The 19,141-nt window shown below is 42.3% G+C and overlaps 1 protein-coding gene across 2 annotated transcripts in view; it reads left to right on the top strand.

Moving 5' to 3' along the window:
* The window catches only part of CRMP1 (collapsin response mediator protein 1), a 118,764-nt gene that overhangs the window by 79,589 nt on the left and 20,034 nt on the right, over positions 1 to 19,141 (top strand). For both annotated transcript variants that reach the window (XM_030192594.1, XM_030192593.1), the window contains 3 exons: positions 1,029 to 1,149; positions 3,401 to 3,557; positions 18,584 to 18,725. In XM_030192594.1, coding sequence (XP_030048454.1) covers positions 1,029 to 1,149; positions 3,401 to 3,557; positions 18,584 to 18,725 — 420 coding nt within the window. The remainder of the gene's footprint in view (positions 1 to 1,028; positions 1,150 to 3,400; positions 3,558 to 18,583; positions 18,726 to 19,141) is intronic.

The raw sequence follows: 19,141 nt of genomic DNA on the forward strand, positions 1-19,141 counted from the left end.
CGGGTTTATTTAGGTGACCATAAATTTAACTGGTTATGCTGATATCCAGCGTTAACCGGTTAACCTTTTAGCGGCCTAAGATAGGCCTGCTATTTAAGCGGCCCATTTTGAACGTTCACCATAGCCAATTTGGCGATGAATATCTGCACCTAACCAGCTGTGTCATGCAATATAGCCAGTTAGCAGCTAGCCACTAACCAGGATATTCAGCAGGAGATAACCAATTATCTCCTGTTGAATATCTGCGGTTAGGTGCTTTAATGCTATTTAATGAGCCAGGAGCCGTTCCTTGCCAGTTAAATAGTTTTGAATGTCAGGGGTATATGCCTAAGGGAACTAGACAAACTCATGCTGATACCTAGTTTGAATATTTCAGAATTTCTTGAGTCATCTCAATTGAAACTCTTTGTTAGTTTTCTTGCAAACAGAAATGCAAAAGAAATGTTTTGCTAAGAATTCTCTTGTGTGGACAACAAATCAATGTTTTCCCTGATGTGACTAGACCAATTCAACTATGTAGGAAGGCTTTCTTGGCTTTAAAACCTAGGGCCCTGTTTACTAAGCCACGCTATAGGCACACAAACTTTTTAGCATGCGCTGATGATAGAGACATCCATTATATTCCTATGGGTGTCTCTATCATTAGCGCACGCTAAACAGTTTGTGCTCCTACAGCATGGCTTAGTAAACAGGGACCCTTGAGTTTTAGCCTTGGGCTTAAAAATAATGTTTTTATTAATGAGACACTTAAAAATCCTATTGTTGCTGTTATATAAAAGTCTCAGTTATTATATGAGTTACATGAAAACCATATTCAGTAATTTAAGATTCAACATCATGCATGACACTCCAAAGAGGCTCCCAAATCTGTGGGAATATTTAAGAGTGAAACATTTACTTAACCTTTGCACTGGGTACAAAATAATTACTGCTTCTGTAGGTGAAAAAGCCTGGCCCTTTCTCATATTTTTCTCATGTCTGATGTACTGAAGATTTCTAACTTTTTTTTTTCTTTTTTTTTATCGCAGCTTGAAGCAGAGGCTGTTTTCCGAGCCATCACTATAGCCAGTCGAATCAACTGCCCAGTGTACATAACCAAGGTGATGAGTAAAAGTGCTTCTAATGTAATCGCACAGGCCAGAAAAAAAGGTACAGCGTCTATTGCCCCACTTCCCACGTATCTGTTCTTAAATGATGACACCTTAATATTAATTCTAACCAGTGGCCGACTGGCTGGGTTCTATTAAATGTTACTCTATGCAGGCAATTTTGTTATTACATACTATTTTATCAAAACCACAAGTACCGTTCATGTATTTTTTTTTATATTTCCTGAGTATAAATAGTTATGTTTCTGATTTTTCCTCAACTCGCCTATTCCTGGTTCCTGATTCTTTCACTGACTCCATATCCCAGAGTTTTTGTAGCATTGAATTATGATGCCACTGACGCTGCATTGAATTTATAAAGAAATTATGCACCAGCAGATGTCTAATAAAGGCAGTTTTGGGCCTCTTTAATAACAACATTATGATTTAGCTGTTTTATATATGTTAACAGCCAAAGTCTACCTCTGCCCATACACGTATCCACCGGCGAAGCACATGCTAACAAATCAAAGGCATGTACTTTTCCGCTAGTTGGTATTCTATAAGAAGTCAATAATGTGCATAAGTAGCTAGTTATGTGCACAAATGACTAGAACACTGCCATGTACATGCCTTCCTGCTGTCTAAAACTAGACGGCTCCTTGGGGGGCAATCTATCAATTAGGTGCTAACATTTACATGCATGCTGCACACATAAATATTTAGTATAGTCTAAGGGGTTCTTTTACTAAAGTGCACCAAAAAAATGGCCTGCGTTGTTGTAGGCTGATATTAGAATTTTTTTAACCGGCCAGGAACAGCTCCTGGCTGGTTAAATAGTGTTTTAGTGCCTAACCGTAGATATTCAGCAGGAGATAACCGGTTATCTCCCGCTAAATATCCGCAGTTAGTGGTTAGCCGCTAACTGGCTATATCATGTATCATAGCCCGATAGGCATGAATATTCAGCACCAAACTGGCTATGTTTAGTGGTAAAGTGACTGAGGGCAAGCCCAAAGCTCAGGTAAAACAGAGCCATGCAGATAAAAAAAAAAAAAATAACAGGGGTCCTGTTTCAGTCACAGGCAGGAGAAAAGGGCAACATAAATTAGTCGATAAATGTAACAGTGTTCTCGTGTGGCCTGATTCTGCAGGACTACTGTGTACCTTGCTGCCTGTCGGCACAGCAGCACAATTTACAATTTACAATTTACAGAATTCAAACATGCATGGGATAAACATAAAGGAATCCTCCTCAGAAGGAAGGGATCCCCAGAAGCTTAGCTGGCGGTGGGAGGCAGGGCTGGTGGTTGGGAGGTGGGGATAGTGCTGGGCAGACTTATACGGTCTGTGCCCTGAAAAAGACAAGTACAAATCAAGGTAAGGTAGACACAAAAAATGACACGTGAGTTTATCTTGTTGGGCAGACTGGGTGGACCGTGCAGGTCTTTTTCTGCCGTCATCTACTATGTTACTATGTTACTTGTCCGTGGTTTGGTTCCTCAAAGTTACCAGTGTAGTTTCTAGCAATTACTTGGGTCACAAATACAAAATCTGCAAGGTTCCAAGTGGAGCTTGGCCTACCTGACTGTAGCAGTTACAGTTCACACATAGGTGGTAGAGGTGTATACTGTATGCTGCCGCTGCTTTCTTCTGGGCCTTCTTAACCTAGCTATGGCCTCAGCTTATATACTTCCTGGACCATGCCCTCCTGGCTCCGCCCCTCCTGTGTCACTTCCCCCCTGGGCTAGACTGTAACTTTTAAGGTGGCTCTGACACTGTGAGGGAGTACTATCAAGAGAGAGGGGCAGCATCATATAGACTCCCTCACATGCAGCAATATTCAGATTGCTGTATGGATAACTAACTGAATAGTTAGGACAGAAATTTTTCTAACCTAACTTGATCCAGATAGTAGACTCAATATTGCCACTCTCTGGATAGTGCTGGCATGGATATTTAGTGCTGGCTGCAATCTGGATACCAGCGCTTAATAATGTTTTAGCCACCAAGGCTGGCATTCAAAAACAGCACTGACCACAGCAGCTGAACATTGACCCAAAGATCATTTCTCTATAATATTTTGATGTGCCTTTCATTTGAACCTTTGTAGTCTTTATTTGTCGTGTAGAAATACAGGACATGTAGGCATCGTTGGTTCAGTGTGACTGTGCTGATGTAATTTGTTTTCTGACATTTATCTGAATTGCAGTGGAAAGAAGAATTCTCTCTTTTTTTTCAGGTAGTGCATGATAAATTGGTAAGTGTTAATGCTCATAAATGTTAATTGACTCTGATCTTGTTTGTGAAAGGTGCCTTGGTTTTTGGAGAGCCGATCACTGCAAGCTTGGGAACAGATGGGACACATTATTGGAGCAAAAACTGGGCGAAGGCAGCAGCCTTTGTAACATCACCACCTCTGAGCCCTGATCCTACCACGCCTGATCACCTGAACTCCCTCTTGGCATGGTATAATGCTTAATTACTGTAAGATAATAAGATTAGAGGCTGAAGAACATGATGCAGTTGTACTCTCTGCATTCTCTCAGTGCAAGAGCTTAAAAGAAACAAGATCCATGAATATACTTATTTAGGGGCTTACATACTAAAGTGAACTAAGCAATCAGTGTGTGACCTAGCATGCATTAACTTAGCACATGAGCACAGTGACTGTAACCCCACTGGAAAGACAGTGCATGCTTATTCACATGCAGTGGTGTACCAAGGGGGGGCGGTCTGCCCCTGGTGCATGCCGCTGGGGGGTGCTGCGGCGCGCGCCTGTGGGCTCCGACTTCGTGAACTTTGCTCGTTCGCTGCACCTCCCTCTGCCCCGGAACAGGTTCCTGTTCCGGGGCAGAGGGAGCTGCAGCGAACGAGCAAAGTTTGCGAAGTCGAAGCCCACAGGCGCGTGCCGTGGCACCCCCCCCCCAGTGGCGTGCACCCAGGGGGGTGTCATTTCGCCGGGGAGGGGGGAAGGTGTCATTTTGCAGATGGGGGGGGGGGGCATCGGCGATCCGCCCCGGGTGCCATCCACGCTAGGAACGCCACTGTTCACATGTTGGAATTACAGTGAAAGGAAGAAGGTAGCAGCAACCAGGCTGGTAGAGGCAACGTGTCTCTGGCTTGTCTCTTTTGACTTGTCCATAAGGACTACTAGCTGCAACATTTAAGAACTGTTGTTAAGCCTTCTGAGCCTTGCCTAGCTGTAGTAGAAACCTGTGATATACAAATGTTTTGGGAATGTCTTGAGTGTGTGGCAATGAAAATAGGAATTGCATAGCTTTGGTCTATTTCTGTGGGGTTGGTTGGGGAGGATGGCAATTTCCTCCCTCTCTTCAGTGTTCCAGCTCAATCAGAACTTTTTGGTTTTCTCATGAGCCTTCATGTACAGTCTCAGCTGAGTTTTTGTCCACTATTTTTAGATGTCAGCTTTCTGAATAAGTCCAGCCATAGGGAGACAGACTTGGGCTAGAGATCCAAACCATTGTGCTTGCAGTATAAGTCTGGCTAATATGTACATAAGTACATAAGTATTGCCATACTGGGAAAGACCAAAGGTACATCAAGCCCAGCATCACGTTTCCAACAGTGGCCAATCCATGTCACAAATACCTGGCAAGATCCCAAAAAAGTACAAAACATTCTATACTGGTTATCCCAGAAATAGTGGTTTTTCCCCAAGGCCATTTAATAATGGTCTATGAACTTTTCCTTTAGGAAGCTGTCCAAACCTTTTTAAAACTCTGCTAAGCTAACCGCCTTTACCACATTCTCTGACAATGAATTCCAGAGTTTAATTTCACGTTGAGTGAAGAAACATTTTCTCCGATTCGTTTTAAATTTACTGCATTGCAGTTTCATTGCATGCCCCCTAGTCCAACTCCGTTCAACTCCACTCATTATTTTATAAACCTCTATCATATCTCCCCTCAGCCACATTTTCTCCAAGCTGAAGAGCCCTAGCCGCTTTAGCCTTTCCTCATAGGGAAGTCGTCCCATCCCCTTTATCATTTTCGTCGCCCTTCTCTGTACCTTTTCTAATTCCACTATATCTTTTTTGAGATGCGGCAACCAGAATTGAACACAATATTCAAAGTGTGGTCGCACCATGGAGTGATACAAAGGCATTATAACATTCTCATTTTGGTTTTCCATTCTTTTCCTAATAATACCTAACATTCTATTTGCTTTCTTAGCCGCAGCAGCACACTGAGCAGAAGGTTTCAACGTATCATCAACGACGACATCTAGATCCCTTTCTTGGTCTGTGACTCCTAAGGTGGAACCTTTCATGACATAGCTATAATTCGGATTCCTCTTTCCCACATGCATCACTTTGCACTTGCTCACATTAAACGACATCTGCCATTTAGACTCCCAGTCTCTTAAGGTCCTCTTGTAATTTTTCACAATCCTCCCGCGATTTAACGACTTAAATCGCGGGAGGATTGTGAAAAACTGTGAATAACTTTGTGTCATCAGCAAATTTAATTACCTCACTAGTTACTCCCATCTCTAGGTCATTTATAAATATGTTAAAAAGCAGCAGTCCCAGCGCAGACCCCTGGGGAACCCCACTAACTACCCTTCTCCATTGCGAATACTGACCATTTAACCCTACTCTCTATTTTCTATCTTTTAACCAGTTTTTAATCCACAATAGAACACTACCTCCTATCCCATGACTCTCCAATTTCCTCTGGAGTCTTTCATGAGGTACTTTGTCAAATGCCTTCTGAAAATCCAGATACACAATATTAACCAGCTCACATTTATCCACATGTTTGTTCACCCCTTCAAGAAATGTAGAAGATTGGTGAGGCAAGATTTCCCTTCACTAAATCCATGTTGACTCAGAAGAAACCAAAAGCAGGAAGAAGACTTCAGCTGGCGGGGGGTTGGGTCCCCCGCCAGCAAAGGTACAGACGGCGATGGATGGCAGGCGGGCGGGTCGAGAGGGGGGGTCAAACTTGTTGGAGGTGGTGCTGGCGGTGGCAGGGGGTGTCGGCAATGGCGGGGGGGGGGGTGTCGGTGATGGCGGCGGGGGGTGTCAGCGATGGCGGTGGGGGGGGGGGGGCTAAAATGTGCCCCTCACCTCGGCTCTGGCCTCCCCTACTGCTGAAGTCCAGATACGCCCCTGGTGGAGAGTAGCGTTTTCATTACCATCAGGGGGAAGTCTTCAGCTGGTAGAGCTTGGGATCTCCACCAGCTACCGCTAAATATGTGCTACTGTTGGATGGGCCTGAGCCCTAAGTGGATGGGCCCTGGCCCACCCAGGCCCACCTGTGGCTACGCCACTGACACACATCCTTCTTTGGCTAAGCTACAGGCAACTTGCTCAGTTTTTTTCATGTCTTAGGTTTCAAGTCGTTTGCTAGTACATTTGGTTCAACAGATAGTTATCCTCAGCCAAATATTTACAGCTCCTACTCTTCAAGGCTACTGGTTTCAGCCTCAAAGGAACTTAACATTTGTCCTTCATTATATGACTGACATAGGCTTTCCATTTCTCACTTATCCCCTTCTAGACCCCAACTCTCCTGGTCCCCCGGATCCTCTCCAGGACCCTTACAACACTGTCCTCCTTCTACATGAGACTCAGAGGCGAGTCTCCTACATCATAGCCTACACCTGAACCATGCAGCCAGTGCCACTGTTTTTAAACTGTGAAATTTTAACAGGGTAGATTGTGCAACAGCCACTGGAATTTATCCTTGACACCTGAGATAATATCTCTACTTTGTAAAACATACTGGGGAAGCTTTAATGTGAAGGCAGGATAGGGTTCTTGTTCTTCCAAAAGACAGTTTTCATAGTTGTGCTTCTAACATCACACCAGAACACACCTCTAGCTCAGAAGCAAGCATGCCCCTGACTGGTCCACTGGCATCACTTCCTGTAGTACCTGGTGCTCCTTAGAAGATGTTCCAGACCAATCCACTTTAGCTTCTGAGATCTCATTAGATTTGAGGCCACAATGGTGCAGTTCATTTGCAATCTTACATAGGTGATAGTGCTAGAGTTAGAAGGTTGGGTTTGGAAAAAGCTTAATTGACCATTGTTATGATTCTGTCCATCAAGATATCATGTAAATTTTTAAAAAAAAGATCTTTTGACCTGCTCCTTTTCGGACAGCAATGAAATCCTTCCTAATGCTAGTAACAGTCACGAATTTGTGTGATCAGAAAATGATACCAAATGTAATGTAGTTACAGTAGTACAGTAGATGTAGTTGTTGGATTAGAAATTGTGGTTTTATAGTAGCCTTCAAAAATGACTATAATAAATTGTCATATAAACAGAGCTTCTTTAGTGAGGTTGCGAGAAATATTGAAAAGAACAGGAATTTTTTCATCATGTCTCATGCATGTTAACTTGACATTTTCTTAATGGTTTATACCATGGATGTCATTGATTGGCCCCTCTTAATCTCAGTTTCTCCCAGAGTATTCTTACAGATGGGTGTTTAAACTTTTCTTCAGTAACAGACGGGGAGGTAATTACTCTGGAACATCTTCAGTTCAGCAGATAGTAGACAATTTCTGGCCTTTTTCAAACTATGGCTAGATGTTCTAGCTCTTCTGGAATTTGTGGGACATCTAGCTCCTCCCCCTTTTTATGACATTCAGTATCACGATTTCCTTTATTCATTTCCAGCTTCTGGTTTATTGACGTTTAATGCCTCCTCTTTGCTAGACTCTTTTTGCGATTCTTCTTTGATGTTCAGTATTGATCCCTCTGCTGCTAAGGCCTCTACTTTGCCCATTACTTCTTATCAGGCTTTTGCTCAAGTTTTTTTTTTCTCCTTGAGGACAATTATGCTTTCTGTGAACAATTCTGCATCTCTAGTTGATGTAATCCCTCCTTTTTGGCTAAAGGAGCCACTAGGCACTAGCCACTAGGCTGCTCTTCTCAACTAACTTTAGTCTTTCTCAGGGTCCGGTCCCTAAAGAATGGAAAGGAGTATTGATTCAGCCTTTGCTTAAGAAACCTAACCTTGACCCGCTCAGTGCTATTAGTTATTTCCCAATCTCACATTTATCCTGTACTGGCAAAATTGCAGAAAAAAATTGCCTTCAAGAACTATCAGTTTTCTGGAGAAAACACGTTTTGTTTCCTAGTCAGTCTGGTTATAGGATGAAGCATAGCACTGAAACATCTTTAGTGGTTATGGTAAGTTAAATTCAGGTATCCTTGGATCTTGGGAAACACACTTTCTTAGTCCTTTTGGATATGAGTGCCATCTTTGAACTTGTTGATCATTCCCTCTTGCACTGGTGCTTTCATGAAATTGGTATCCATTGGTTGCTTGGCAATGACTATACTCTTTCATTACAGAACACTCCTTCAGAATGCAAGATCCCTGATGCTTTCTCTAACTGGCTCTGCTTGCTTGTGATATACCCTAGGGCTCCATTCTCATCCCTTGCTATTCCATATTTCCTTACCTCCTTTGCCACTGTGATCCAGGATCTAGGTTTCAGTGCCTATATATTTGCTGATTATATTCAGATAGTTGATTCTTTTAACCGTGTGCCCTCATCTTGTTTGAATGTGTAACCCCGATCTCACCGACCAGCTCTGTTCTCTCCACTCGACCCGGGTCATAGCAAACAGATTTCCAACTATCTTCGGTTTTATCCCTCCACTCAAACTCCACTCACTCTGTTCAATGTCATTCCACAGTCAAGCTTGGGCACGGGCCAAGGCCAGATATAGATCTGGAAGGCTGTAGGATGTTAAGCTGGACTTTGCTGAGTATCCTTAATAGTCCAGGAGCAGGCTCTTTATTCTCTTGCGACACCAAGGAGTTAACTTTTATGCAAAAACGTTACTGAACTCTGCAATGGGCAGTAAATCCAAACTCCATAAATCATTATATACAGTTAGTATTTGGTTTAAGAGATTTTCCGTCAATCCAAGACTGTTGGGTACAGTATTATCCACTAATTAAATGATTTCTTATAGCAACTCCTGAAGTATATACAAATTTACAACTCCTCTAGTTTATTACCCATCCCTTTGTGCTTCATAATCCCAAACTGTACTGGTAGCATTGGTAGTCACAAGCAAACATCTCCAGGATCAAACCTCTTTGTCTGTCTTCTCCTCCAAAGCTGCACCTCAACAGGCTGCACCTTCTGGCCTTGAACAGGCTTTTCCCTGTTCCTGCTCTTGAGCTCAGCTCTCCTTGCCCACCCAGAGCACTCCTTTCCAACAGTTACTCTCTTTGGCAGACAATAACCCCTTTACATCAGCCTTAGGTTATCTGACCTTTACAGTATGCCCCCTCTCCTCCTAGAGTCCTGGTGAGGTAAAGGCAACCAAAGACCATGTACTTAGACAAACAAGAACTTTTATCACCTTCAAACTCCACCTGTACTGTCAATCATGAACATTTCCCTCTGCAACTTCCAGGAACCTACCCCTTGGGCTTGATCCTTTACCTCCCACGTCTCAGATGACTTGCCACAACTCCAAACCCCTCCTCTTAGAGACTCTGGAGCATTCTGTCAGATGGATCTAGTAATTCCATTATAATACGGGATTACTGATGCGATTGCCTGCTGGATCATTGCCCATATATTAAAAGACAACCCTTCAGAAGCCATCTGGTTTTTTAGAGTCCTGGGATTAGTGATTATTTATCCTTTGCTAGTTTCTTTATCCCAGTCCGGAGATCAGTTAGAGTTCTAGGTACACTCTTGGATGATATACTATGTTATATAACAGGCTTGTCCAACTTATGGCCCTCGGGCCAGAAGCCAGCCAGCCAAGTGATTTTATCTGGCATGCAGGTTTGGCAGTTCTAGTGCAAACAATGGGATTCTTGCTTCCCCGTGCGACTTGGCAATCTGGTTGGGGGGTGCATGAGAGAACAAGATTGTGGGTTGTTTGTTGGAGGCCAGTGTCAATACTGATGCCAGTGGTTTCACTTGTGAGGGTTTTTTAATGTCACTCTTCCTGTCAGTGCATGAGCCAGTCACCACTCACGCACTGATATAGATACATGACATTTCTCAGTGAGCTGCAGCTTACTTCTATGATTTTAACAGCAGCAGTAATTTGCATGCTCGTTGATTACTGCATTCCATGGTAAATGTTTGGCAGGAACCTTGAATTAGAAGGCCATGCCTGTCAGTGGCTTTAAAGGGCAGCTTTCTGCATCAGCCCCAGAAAGCTTTATAAAATTATCCCCAGAATGGGAGCAACGCTTTAGTGAACTAGGCTCCAAGACAGCTTTTGTAAAGATTTCAGAGCTACTAAATAAGTACTATATGCAGCTTTGTGAAATCCACATGCTCAGCTGCACTTACCCAGATAGTGCCGCTGAATATCAGGGCAAAGTACCATAGCACTATCTGGGCAGGACTGGGGCTGTCCATGGACAGAGTCTGGGTGGAAATGAATTACCTGGTTAGCAGCGGCATTCAGTTTGCTAACCAGGTAACTATCCAGACAATGTTAAAACAGCAGAAAGCTTGTCTTAACTTTATCTAGTGGTTATCCAGGTACCGATCTGAATATTGTTGGTATTCAGGTAAATCCCAGTGGCCACATTATACCTGGTTATTGAGCTCCAGTATGTGGGAATGGGACGGGGTATAAAATGTCCATGGTAGCTGGCATTTAAAAAAACCCTGATTACCGCTGGCTAAACATTGACCTCCCCCCCCCCCCCCCCCCCCCGATATTCAGCACTATTTAACTATCCAGAATGGCTGCTGACTGGTTAAATAACACTTAACCGGCTATCCGCTAATATTCAGTAAGGGATAACCAGCTACTGGATAGCCCCAGTTAGCAGGGCCGGTCTTAGCAAGTGTGGGGCCCTGTGCAGACCAATTTGATGGGGCCCCATCCTAGCCCCGCCCCTGGCCTAGCCCCGCCCCACCCTAGCTCCACCCCATTGATAAAATTATTCAATTTTTAGAAAAATTTTTATTTGTGAAATTTCAAATAAAGACAAATTAAGCTAAACTTGTACAGAAAAACTGATTGAAATAATAAGCACAATGCTATCATTAAGAGAGGCCAGAAGGCGCGCGCCGGCTGCAGCCCATAGAGGTATGTGGTGCGCAGCTTCAGCACCCAGTAACACAGCATAGCTCCGATACCTCTATGACCATATTCCTCCTTTGGCCAGGCCTGATCCACATTTCCGTCAGAGAAGAAGAGACTAAGGTGCACGTCAAAGAGACGATAAACTAGTTGCTCTCTCAAGTGTCCTGAAAACTCCCCGTCCTTCCTCTGCTCCTCCAGATGAGACCGACCGTGCAATGTTGCTTCAGTTAATAGCATTCTAATTTAAAAATAAGCTCGGCTCTGCACGCTGGACCATACCACTTTCAAAGCAAACCGGATCATTCAAACACACATACACACAACCCACATTAGTTCTGATTGGGTTTTTTTGGGTGGGGTTCTAATGACAGGGGTGAAGGAGAAAGCTTTATTCACGCTTCCTTCCTACCTTTTTCGTTTTTTCTTAACCTGGGGGAGCGGGCAAGAGTAACACAGCTTTAGTGCACTATTCCAAACCCACCGCAAAAGACGAGGCGAAGAAAAAAAACTGGAGGAAAATTGCAGGTTCTGTATTGATTGTATTTATAATTTTGCTTTTCCCTATTCCCCCCTCCTTTTACATTCCTACCCTTTCCCTCCTCTTTCTGTTATATACACATTGATGTTCTTTGATCTGACAATTTGATTATTCCTTGTGTTTTGCATCTCATATCCCTGTATCATTATAAATTAATAAAATTTCATGAAAAAACGAAGTGGAAGCTCCCACACACCCGCACTGTGCAGGGAAAGAGAGGGGAGGCGCTTGCAGCACCGACAGGAGGAAAAAGAGCAGAACCGGCATGTGGAAAACAGAAACCACGTGCATCTGGATCACTACAGAGCTCACGCTCACCACCCAAACATACAAATTACACACCGCGATTAAAAAAAAAAAGACCCTTTCGCCTAGTGGCAGTAGGAACCAGAGAATGATCAAAGGCCAAAAGGGAATGGGATGTCTTTTTATTTTCTATTCCCATCCTCAGATACTAGCTTGGATGGGGAAAGTCACCCTCCTGCCTCTACTCATGCTCTCACTTTGTTTCATGCTGTCTTCGCCAGCTTTCTCTTCCAGCTGCTTCTGCTTAGGTAAGTAAAGCTTCTCTCCTTCTCGTTAGTTGAATAGTCCGCCGCCAGACTACGACCCCTGCTGCACAGACACCTCCGTAGAGCCGGCGCGCTGCATGACCCAGGTAAGGCAGCAGCACCAGCCCTCTGACCGCTGCCATGACTGAAAGCCGAAGATGCCAGGCGGCCACCAGAGAGAGGGAAGAATAGTCAGTAAGGCCCAGAAGGATCCCCAGGAAACACATAAACCCCAAGCGGCCCAGAGGTAGAACTGCAGGAAAACGACTGTGGCTGAACGGACTGGTCGCAAGACTCGCGAGAGGGGAGGAGGCAGAGAAAGGTCACTGCACTGACTGCAGGCATTGAGGCGTGCCACGCGGGGCCCCCTGAGGCGCGAGGCCCTATGCGGCTGCCTCGGTCGCCTCGGCCTAAGACCGGCCCTGCCAGTTAGTGGCTAGGAGATAGCACTACCAACTAGCTTGAAAATAATTAATGAAATAACTAATTTTTGCAAATCTCTGAAAACCTATCTCTTCAACAAAGCCTACCATGAGAATCCATAGCTTAATTGCAACACTTCAACACTCCACCCTTATTCTGAAAGTCATCTCTCTATTACTGTCTGCATAGTTCTTTTTTGTCATCCTTAATCTTTTTGTAACACCAACTGTATCTTTTACCCTGGAATGGCGTTGCCATAACAGGTCTTTGTAAGCCACATTGATCCTGCAAATAGGTGGGAAAATGTGGGATACAAGTGCAATAAATAAATAAATAGCCGGTTATATCTCCTGATATATAACCGGCTATCCACTGATTTTTAAAGCTGGTTTAGCGGCCATATTTGACCATTTGAAAATATTGGATATCTTTGGCTGGTTTAAAGATAACCGGCTAAGTCTCAATATTGACTTAGCCAGTTATCTTTAAACTGCCCAAAAATAAACCAGATATTCAATGTCGGTCACCGGAAATGGCCCGGCATTGAATATCTGAGCTCAGCGCTGACCATGGGAGTTAGCCGGTCAAACTCCTGCAGTCTGAATATTGGCCCTTGATTTTTATATTTTTTATGCTGTGAAAACTATACAAGGGCTTGAAGACTTCTATTGTTGAGCATAAAGTACTAAAATGTATTAAGATAGAAAATCCCACAAATCCAATCCAAAGGCCACAAAAATGTACTAATCTAAAAACAGCTTCTTGAAAACTTATATTAAAATCTACTGTTCTACATAAAAGGCATATTTAACATACTTGATCCAATGCAATCAAGATTCAAAAAATATTATAGTACCGAAACTTGTCTGCTGGTACTGGTATGTGAACTCAGATTGTTCATAAATAGGAGTTTACCAACATTTTTGATATCGAATGCTTTGCTACATAAATTAGATGATATAAGAATAACAAGATTTGTGCTATCATGCTTCTGTGGTTTTTGGAAATATAGAATTTCATTAACATACAGAGTCCCTCAGGAACCCCCACTTTCACCACCTTTGTTCAATTTGTTTTTCAATTCTTTGGGAGAAGAGCTTAGAGATATGGGAAAGCCATACTTTATTTACGCTGATGATGTCCAGATCATATTTGCAATAATGACCTTATTGCTTGAAACTTTGAGTTGGATAATTGTTTTCAGTAAACTTTGATTTGGATGTCAAGTAATGTATTAAAATTTAACACTGAAAAAACAATTATTTTACGGATAGGTGGAAAGTCTAATCCCCACCCCCAAACAGAACTTATGTTAGATGGAAAGACTTCACACTAAGGCCAGAAGTGTGGGAATTTGGCTAGATTCAGCTTTAGAGGTTCAGATCCATTTTATTGAATAATCAGTTTTTGTGAAATATGCTGGTTGATATTCAAAATGATATAAGTGGCCAGAAATGACTGCTGAACAGTTATTTCACGTGTTTGGGGCTATCTGTAAATTACAGCAGCATTTAAGTGGTTATCACGCTGAAAATTAGCTGCTAGTGCCTAAGTGAAAGCCAGCTATTTTGGGGTCATTCCAGGAGTGGAGTCGGCACTTGGCTGGTTAAGTTCTGATGTCAGCACTTAGAGCCAGATTCTATATAAGGCATCTAAAAAACCTGTATGGAAAACATTTCTGACTAAGCGTATTCTATAAGCGGAACCTAGATTTATGCATGGTATATAGAATTGATATCCCCGTGCTTAAAACTACATACATCCATTTGCACCAGTGAAAATGTGGTATAAATCCCTGTGCATTGTATAACATTCACCATTTTCAACAGGCAGTAACAACTTGAGTTTCTCCTGCCAACACTTTCCATCATCCAAAAAAATATAATAGAAACTTTAATAGGCTCCTCCTCTCTTTTAACAGAAGATAACCATGTAGTATTCCCTTCTTCTTAACAGGAGATGCTTGGGAACTTCCACAAGAAAACAATCCAGAGGAAAATTCTCTTTCAAGTGCTTTAGTTCTCTTTCAAAGTCAATCTGCAAGGCTCCACTTTTATTCAGGGTGAATAATCATAAACCAGCTGTTAATTTGTCCAATATCCCCCTCTGAAGTTTTCCCCAGTAACAAGTCACAACTCTGTTACCCTTCTTGCACCACCTCACAATTCGTCTGGGGAATACCACTTAACAAACAGGCTTCCCAGGATATACAAATTAACTACTCAGAAGGCAAATCTTCTCTCATGGGCTATACTTAAATTACTCTGATTGGGTATTCTTCTTGCACCAAACACTTTAGCAAGCACTCTTGAACTGAGCCCTCCACTGGGGAACGTGTGGGTCAGTCATACAATACTCAGTTAGCCAGCTTCCTAGGATATGCAAATTAACCAGTCTAAATGCAAATCCACTCCAATTAGCTTCTGCTAACCACTCTGTAGGGGTTACTCTTTTTCAACAGACAATTCATTACACTCTCTTCAACTGGGAGATGAGGGTCTCAGATAAAAAAAGCCACCATCCCTTGGACAGGACTTTATTTCACTTCAGCTTTATAATCCTGTCCTCCACCCCTGGCTGTTGATATTAGAGTCTTATTTCAAGGCCCACAGTGTTAACCTCTACACTGTGGCGAAATCAAAGTTCCTTATCCTCCCCATATTCTGGACGTCAGGTGAGTACCATATCTTTCTTTAGGGATCCTCCTTTGTGGTCGAAGCCCCGGGGTTTCCAGCCCGTCTTTATGAATCCTTTCCTTTGGTGTGCAGTCATCAGTTGCTTGGCATCCTTCGTTCTTCTCAGAGGGCTACTTCTCCTCCTCCTCTTGGGAAAAGGTGTTTTTAAAGGGCTGCTTCCTACCAAAACCACCCTTCCTGGGCGCCTCCTATGTTCTAGAAAAGGTACAGAACCTTCTCCAGTGGGCTTGCCTCCTGAAGGGAACTATTCCTTCCTTCTGCCACAGGCCCTCCCCTTTCAACTTAGCACAAGAGTATCCTCCACCCCTTTCCCTCCCCGTCAATCTGTGTCTGGGCTATCATTGAGGCAGGGCTCCCCTTAGTGGCCTGTACAAAATAATACAATCGTCTCCACTATAAGAATGCCCTCTAGTGGTTGTTACCTATCTTAGCAGGCTTCTTCTACTCCTGAGCACCCTCTAGTGCTCCCTTCAGGTGATTACAGCAATATTCCACCATAAGAGCGCCCTCTGGTGGCTAGGTCCTGTTGAGGCATGTCCTATATTTATCACAGTAGATTTATGTGCACTGGGCTATATTCTGTAACTACGCGTGTAGATTTTGGAATGCCCATGGAACACCCACTTCCCCGCCTATAGCCATGCCCCTTTTGAACTGCATGCATTAGAATTTAGGTGCAGTTTATTACAGAATCCACTTAGTGAGTTGTGCGTGTAAATTGTAATTGTTGCCAATTAGTGCTCATTATTGCTTGTTAAGTACTGTTAAATTTGCTGATGGGCTTGTTAAGCCAATTAAGTTACACATATTGTTACAGAATACACCTGAATTTCAGCATGGATCTCAAGGTGTGCTATATAGAATCTGGCCCTTAATGGCCAGGGTAACTGCATCAATGGAACTGCATAAAACACCGTCCTATTTTTCTGCGGCAACCTATGGCTGCTAAAGTTCTGAATGTCAACTTAAGTGGCCATGTGTCAGCCAGTGTTTCATAAACCGGATATTTAGTGTCGAAGCCCGAACATGGCCTGGCATTGAATATCTGGGAATAACTCCAGCGGCTGAATATTGACCCCCTACCTTTTTTTGCCATATCAGGAACTATTTTTCAGTGGAATGGCACATACATTTGTGCTATCAAAACGGGATTATTGCAACTCCTTGTATTTGTGGGCTTCTCAAACTACAATACAGAAGTTGCAATTAATCCAGACTTTCAGTGGCAAGAATTGTGTTAGAGAAGCAAAAATGAGAGAGAACATCTCCTCTATTACAATTGTTGCATTGGCTCCCTGCAGCTGCACACCTCAATTTTAAAATTCTATGTCTTACCTTCAAGTTACTATATATTGAGTGTCCTCTTTATTTGGAAAAATATCGAGTTATGAATTTTGGCCTAAGATGTACGAGAACAATATATTTAAACAAATAGGAATTGTCTTCAATTTCTATATTTAAAATCAGCAAATAAATAAAAGATATTGGTGTAGCTACACCAAATATTTATGGAATTCTGTGCCATAAGAATTAGGGTGTGAAACAGACTATTTGAAATTTAGAAAGGAGTTGAAAACCTGGTTATTCATGAAATACTTAACTTAAGTTTTACTTTCAGTTATTGTAATTGCTGTATTGGGCAAACTATTCTAGTAGGTTTTTTTTTCCACCTTTAAGTGTGAACCATTTAGATCTTCATAGTTAAAATGGTATATAATTGCCATATTTATTATTATTAAGTTTATAAATATGTAGTAATTTAAAAATTGGACCTTCATATTTGGGTTAGCAAAACGGTGAAATACCATTGTGCGTACCACAAATATAATCATTGTTCCAAATCAAATTTAGTATCCAGGAAGAATTCCTCCATTACAAACCAAAAGCAAATTCTTGAAGTTCAAAAAATGAAAATGTGTTCCGTCCCAAATTCAGATCCTTTTTTCTCATGTATATATAGGCAAATAAACATCATCAATTTTACTTATCTTCAAATGAGAAATCTATGGCCCATTTTCTCCTCAGAAGACTGAAAGCCATTAATGTGCATCAAAAGCAAGCTTAACACATATTACTATAAATTACTACTATAAATCACTTCTATAGCGCTACCAGTCATACGCAACACTTTACAATTGAACATGAAGAAAGACAATCCCTGCTCAAAAGAGCTTACAGTCTAAATCAGGACAAACAGACAGGATCAATAAGGATAAGGGAAGGACAGACAGACAGAAGGACACAAGGATAAGATAAAAGTGACAAGTCAGGAGTCGAAAGCAGCATCAAACAGGTAGGCCTTTAGCCTGGATTTGAAGGCAGCCAGGGATGGAGTTAGACGTACTGGCTCAGGAAGCCTATTCCAGGCATAATATTAGCACTGTATTTGTCTTAATGGGCTTGTGCATATTAATGTGGACCAATGCAATAACAATACTAATGAACTGTCTTACATGTAAATTCAGGAGAAGCAACTCATTAATATTTTAAATAGCATAACACAAATCATGTCTGTCTTGGGTGAATCACTTGAACAAACATGGTTTGCATTCCCCCATCAGTATTACAAAACATAGCTATACCTCCTTAAGGGGTAAAGAATTTGCTTTTGTTTCTGAGAGTTAATATAATGCCTGATCTAGGTCTAATAATGATGCCTAATGTGGGCCTAGATGCCCTCTTCCTCACAGATGAAACTCAAGATACCCCCTTCCCTCCATTCCTTTCTCTTTCCTATTTCATTCTATCTTCCCATCCAAAATGAAGCACCATGGTGACAACAGAGAATTTGGAACACCAGATAAAGAGGGCAGGAGGAGCTTCTTGTATACACTGATGCTTCTCTCACATCCTGTGGCTTACCGGCTTACTTTGTCCAGAACCAAAAGGCAGAGCTATCAGTATGCTGAGAAATGCTTCCTGCCTTCTGGCTCTGGATAGACTACTGCACTGTACAAGTTCCATTTTTAAAAAAGATACATGGCTCCCAAACAAGTGCCCTCTCTCCCCTGCCCTTGTTACTAAGCCATGCTATACCAGAGAATAAAGCGAGGGCTGTTAACTTTTCAAGGAGGCATCACTCTGCCCTTGTTCTGTGTTCATACCTATAAGTAGGATTTAGCTCTACATGCTACAGAAATAAATATTTCTAGACTGGATAATAAATGGACTAACCTTAGTACAGACAAAAATGTTGACATGCTGTCTTTGACCTCTTCTCAGTGGGGACCTACAGGTTACAGGAAGTGGACATTGCTCTTACAGCACTGCACAGAAAGCCATTGGAAAAGATAACTTTACTCTTATTCCAGAGGGGGTCAATGGGATTGAGGAAAGAATGACCATAGTCTGGGACAAGGCTGTGGTAAGTCATTGCTCGTCAATTGCTACTGAGTATTAATTTCTTTTATTAGATCACCACTTTTCTCTTTGAAAAGAAAGTTATAGAAATTTGTACATCAGGCATGTGAAGTTTTGCATGGTATCAAGTGTTTTTATACCTACAGTAAACATCTTTAGCACTTGTCCCAGGCAGGAAATCATATCTCATAAAAGACTCGCATATACATTTGAAATGGTGCAGGCTAACTGCCTGATTCGCTGCTTTTCAATGCATGAAGTAAAACTCACAGTCCAAGATTTCTGAGTGCTGGGCAGACTTCTACAGTCTGTGCCCTGAGAATGGCAAGGATGAATCAAACTCATATGGAAAATGAGTTTATCTTGTTGGGCAGACTGGATGGACCATACAGGTCTTCATCTGCCATCATTTACTATGTT

The sequence above is a fragment of the Microcaecilia unicolor genome, chromosome 2, assembly GCF_901765095.1.
Source record: "Microcaecilia unicolor chromosome 2, aMicUni1.1, whole genome shotgun sequence".
Lineage (NCBI taxonomy): Eukaryota > Metazoa > Chordata > Amphibia > Gymnophiona > Siphonopidae > Microcaecilia > Microcaecilia unicolor.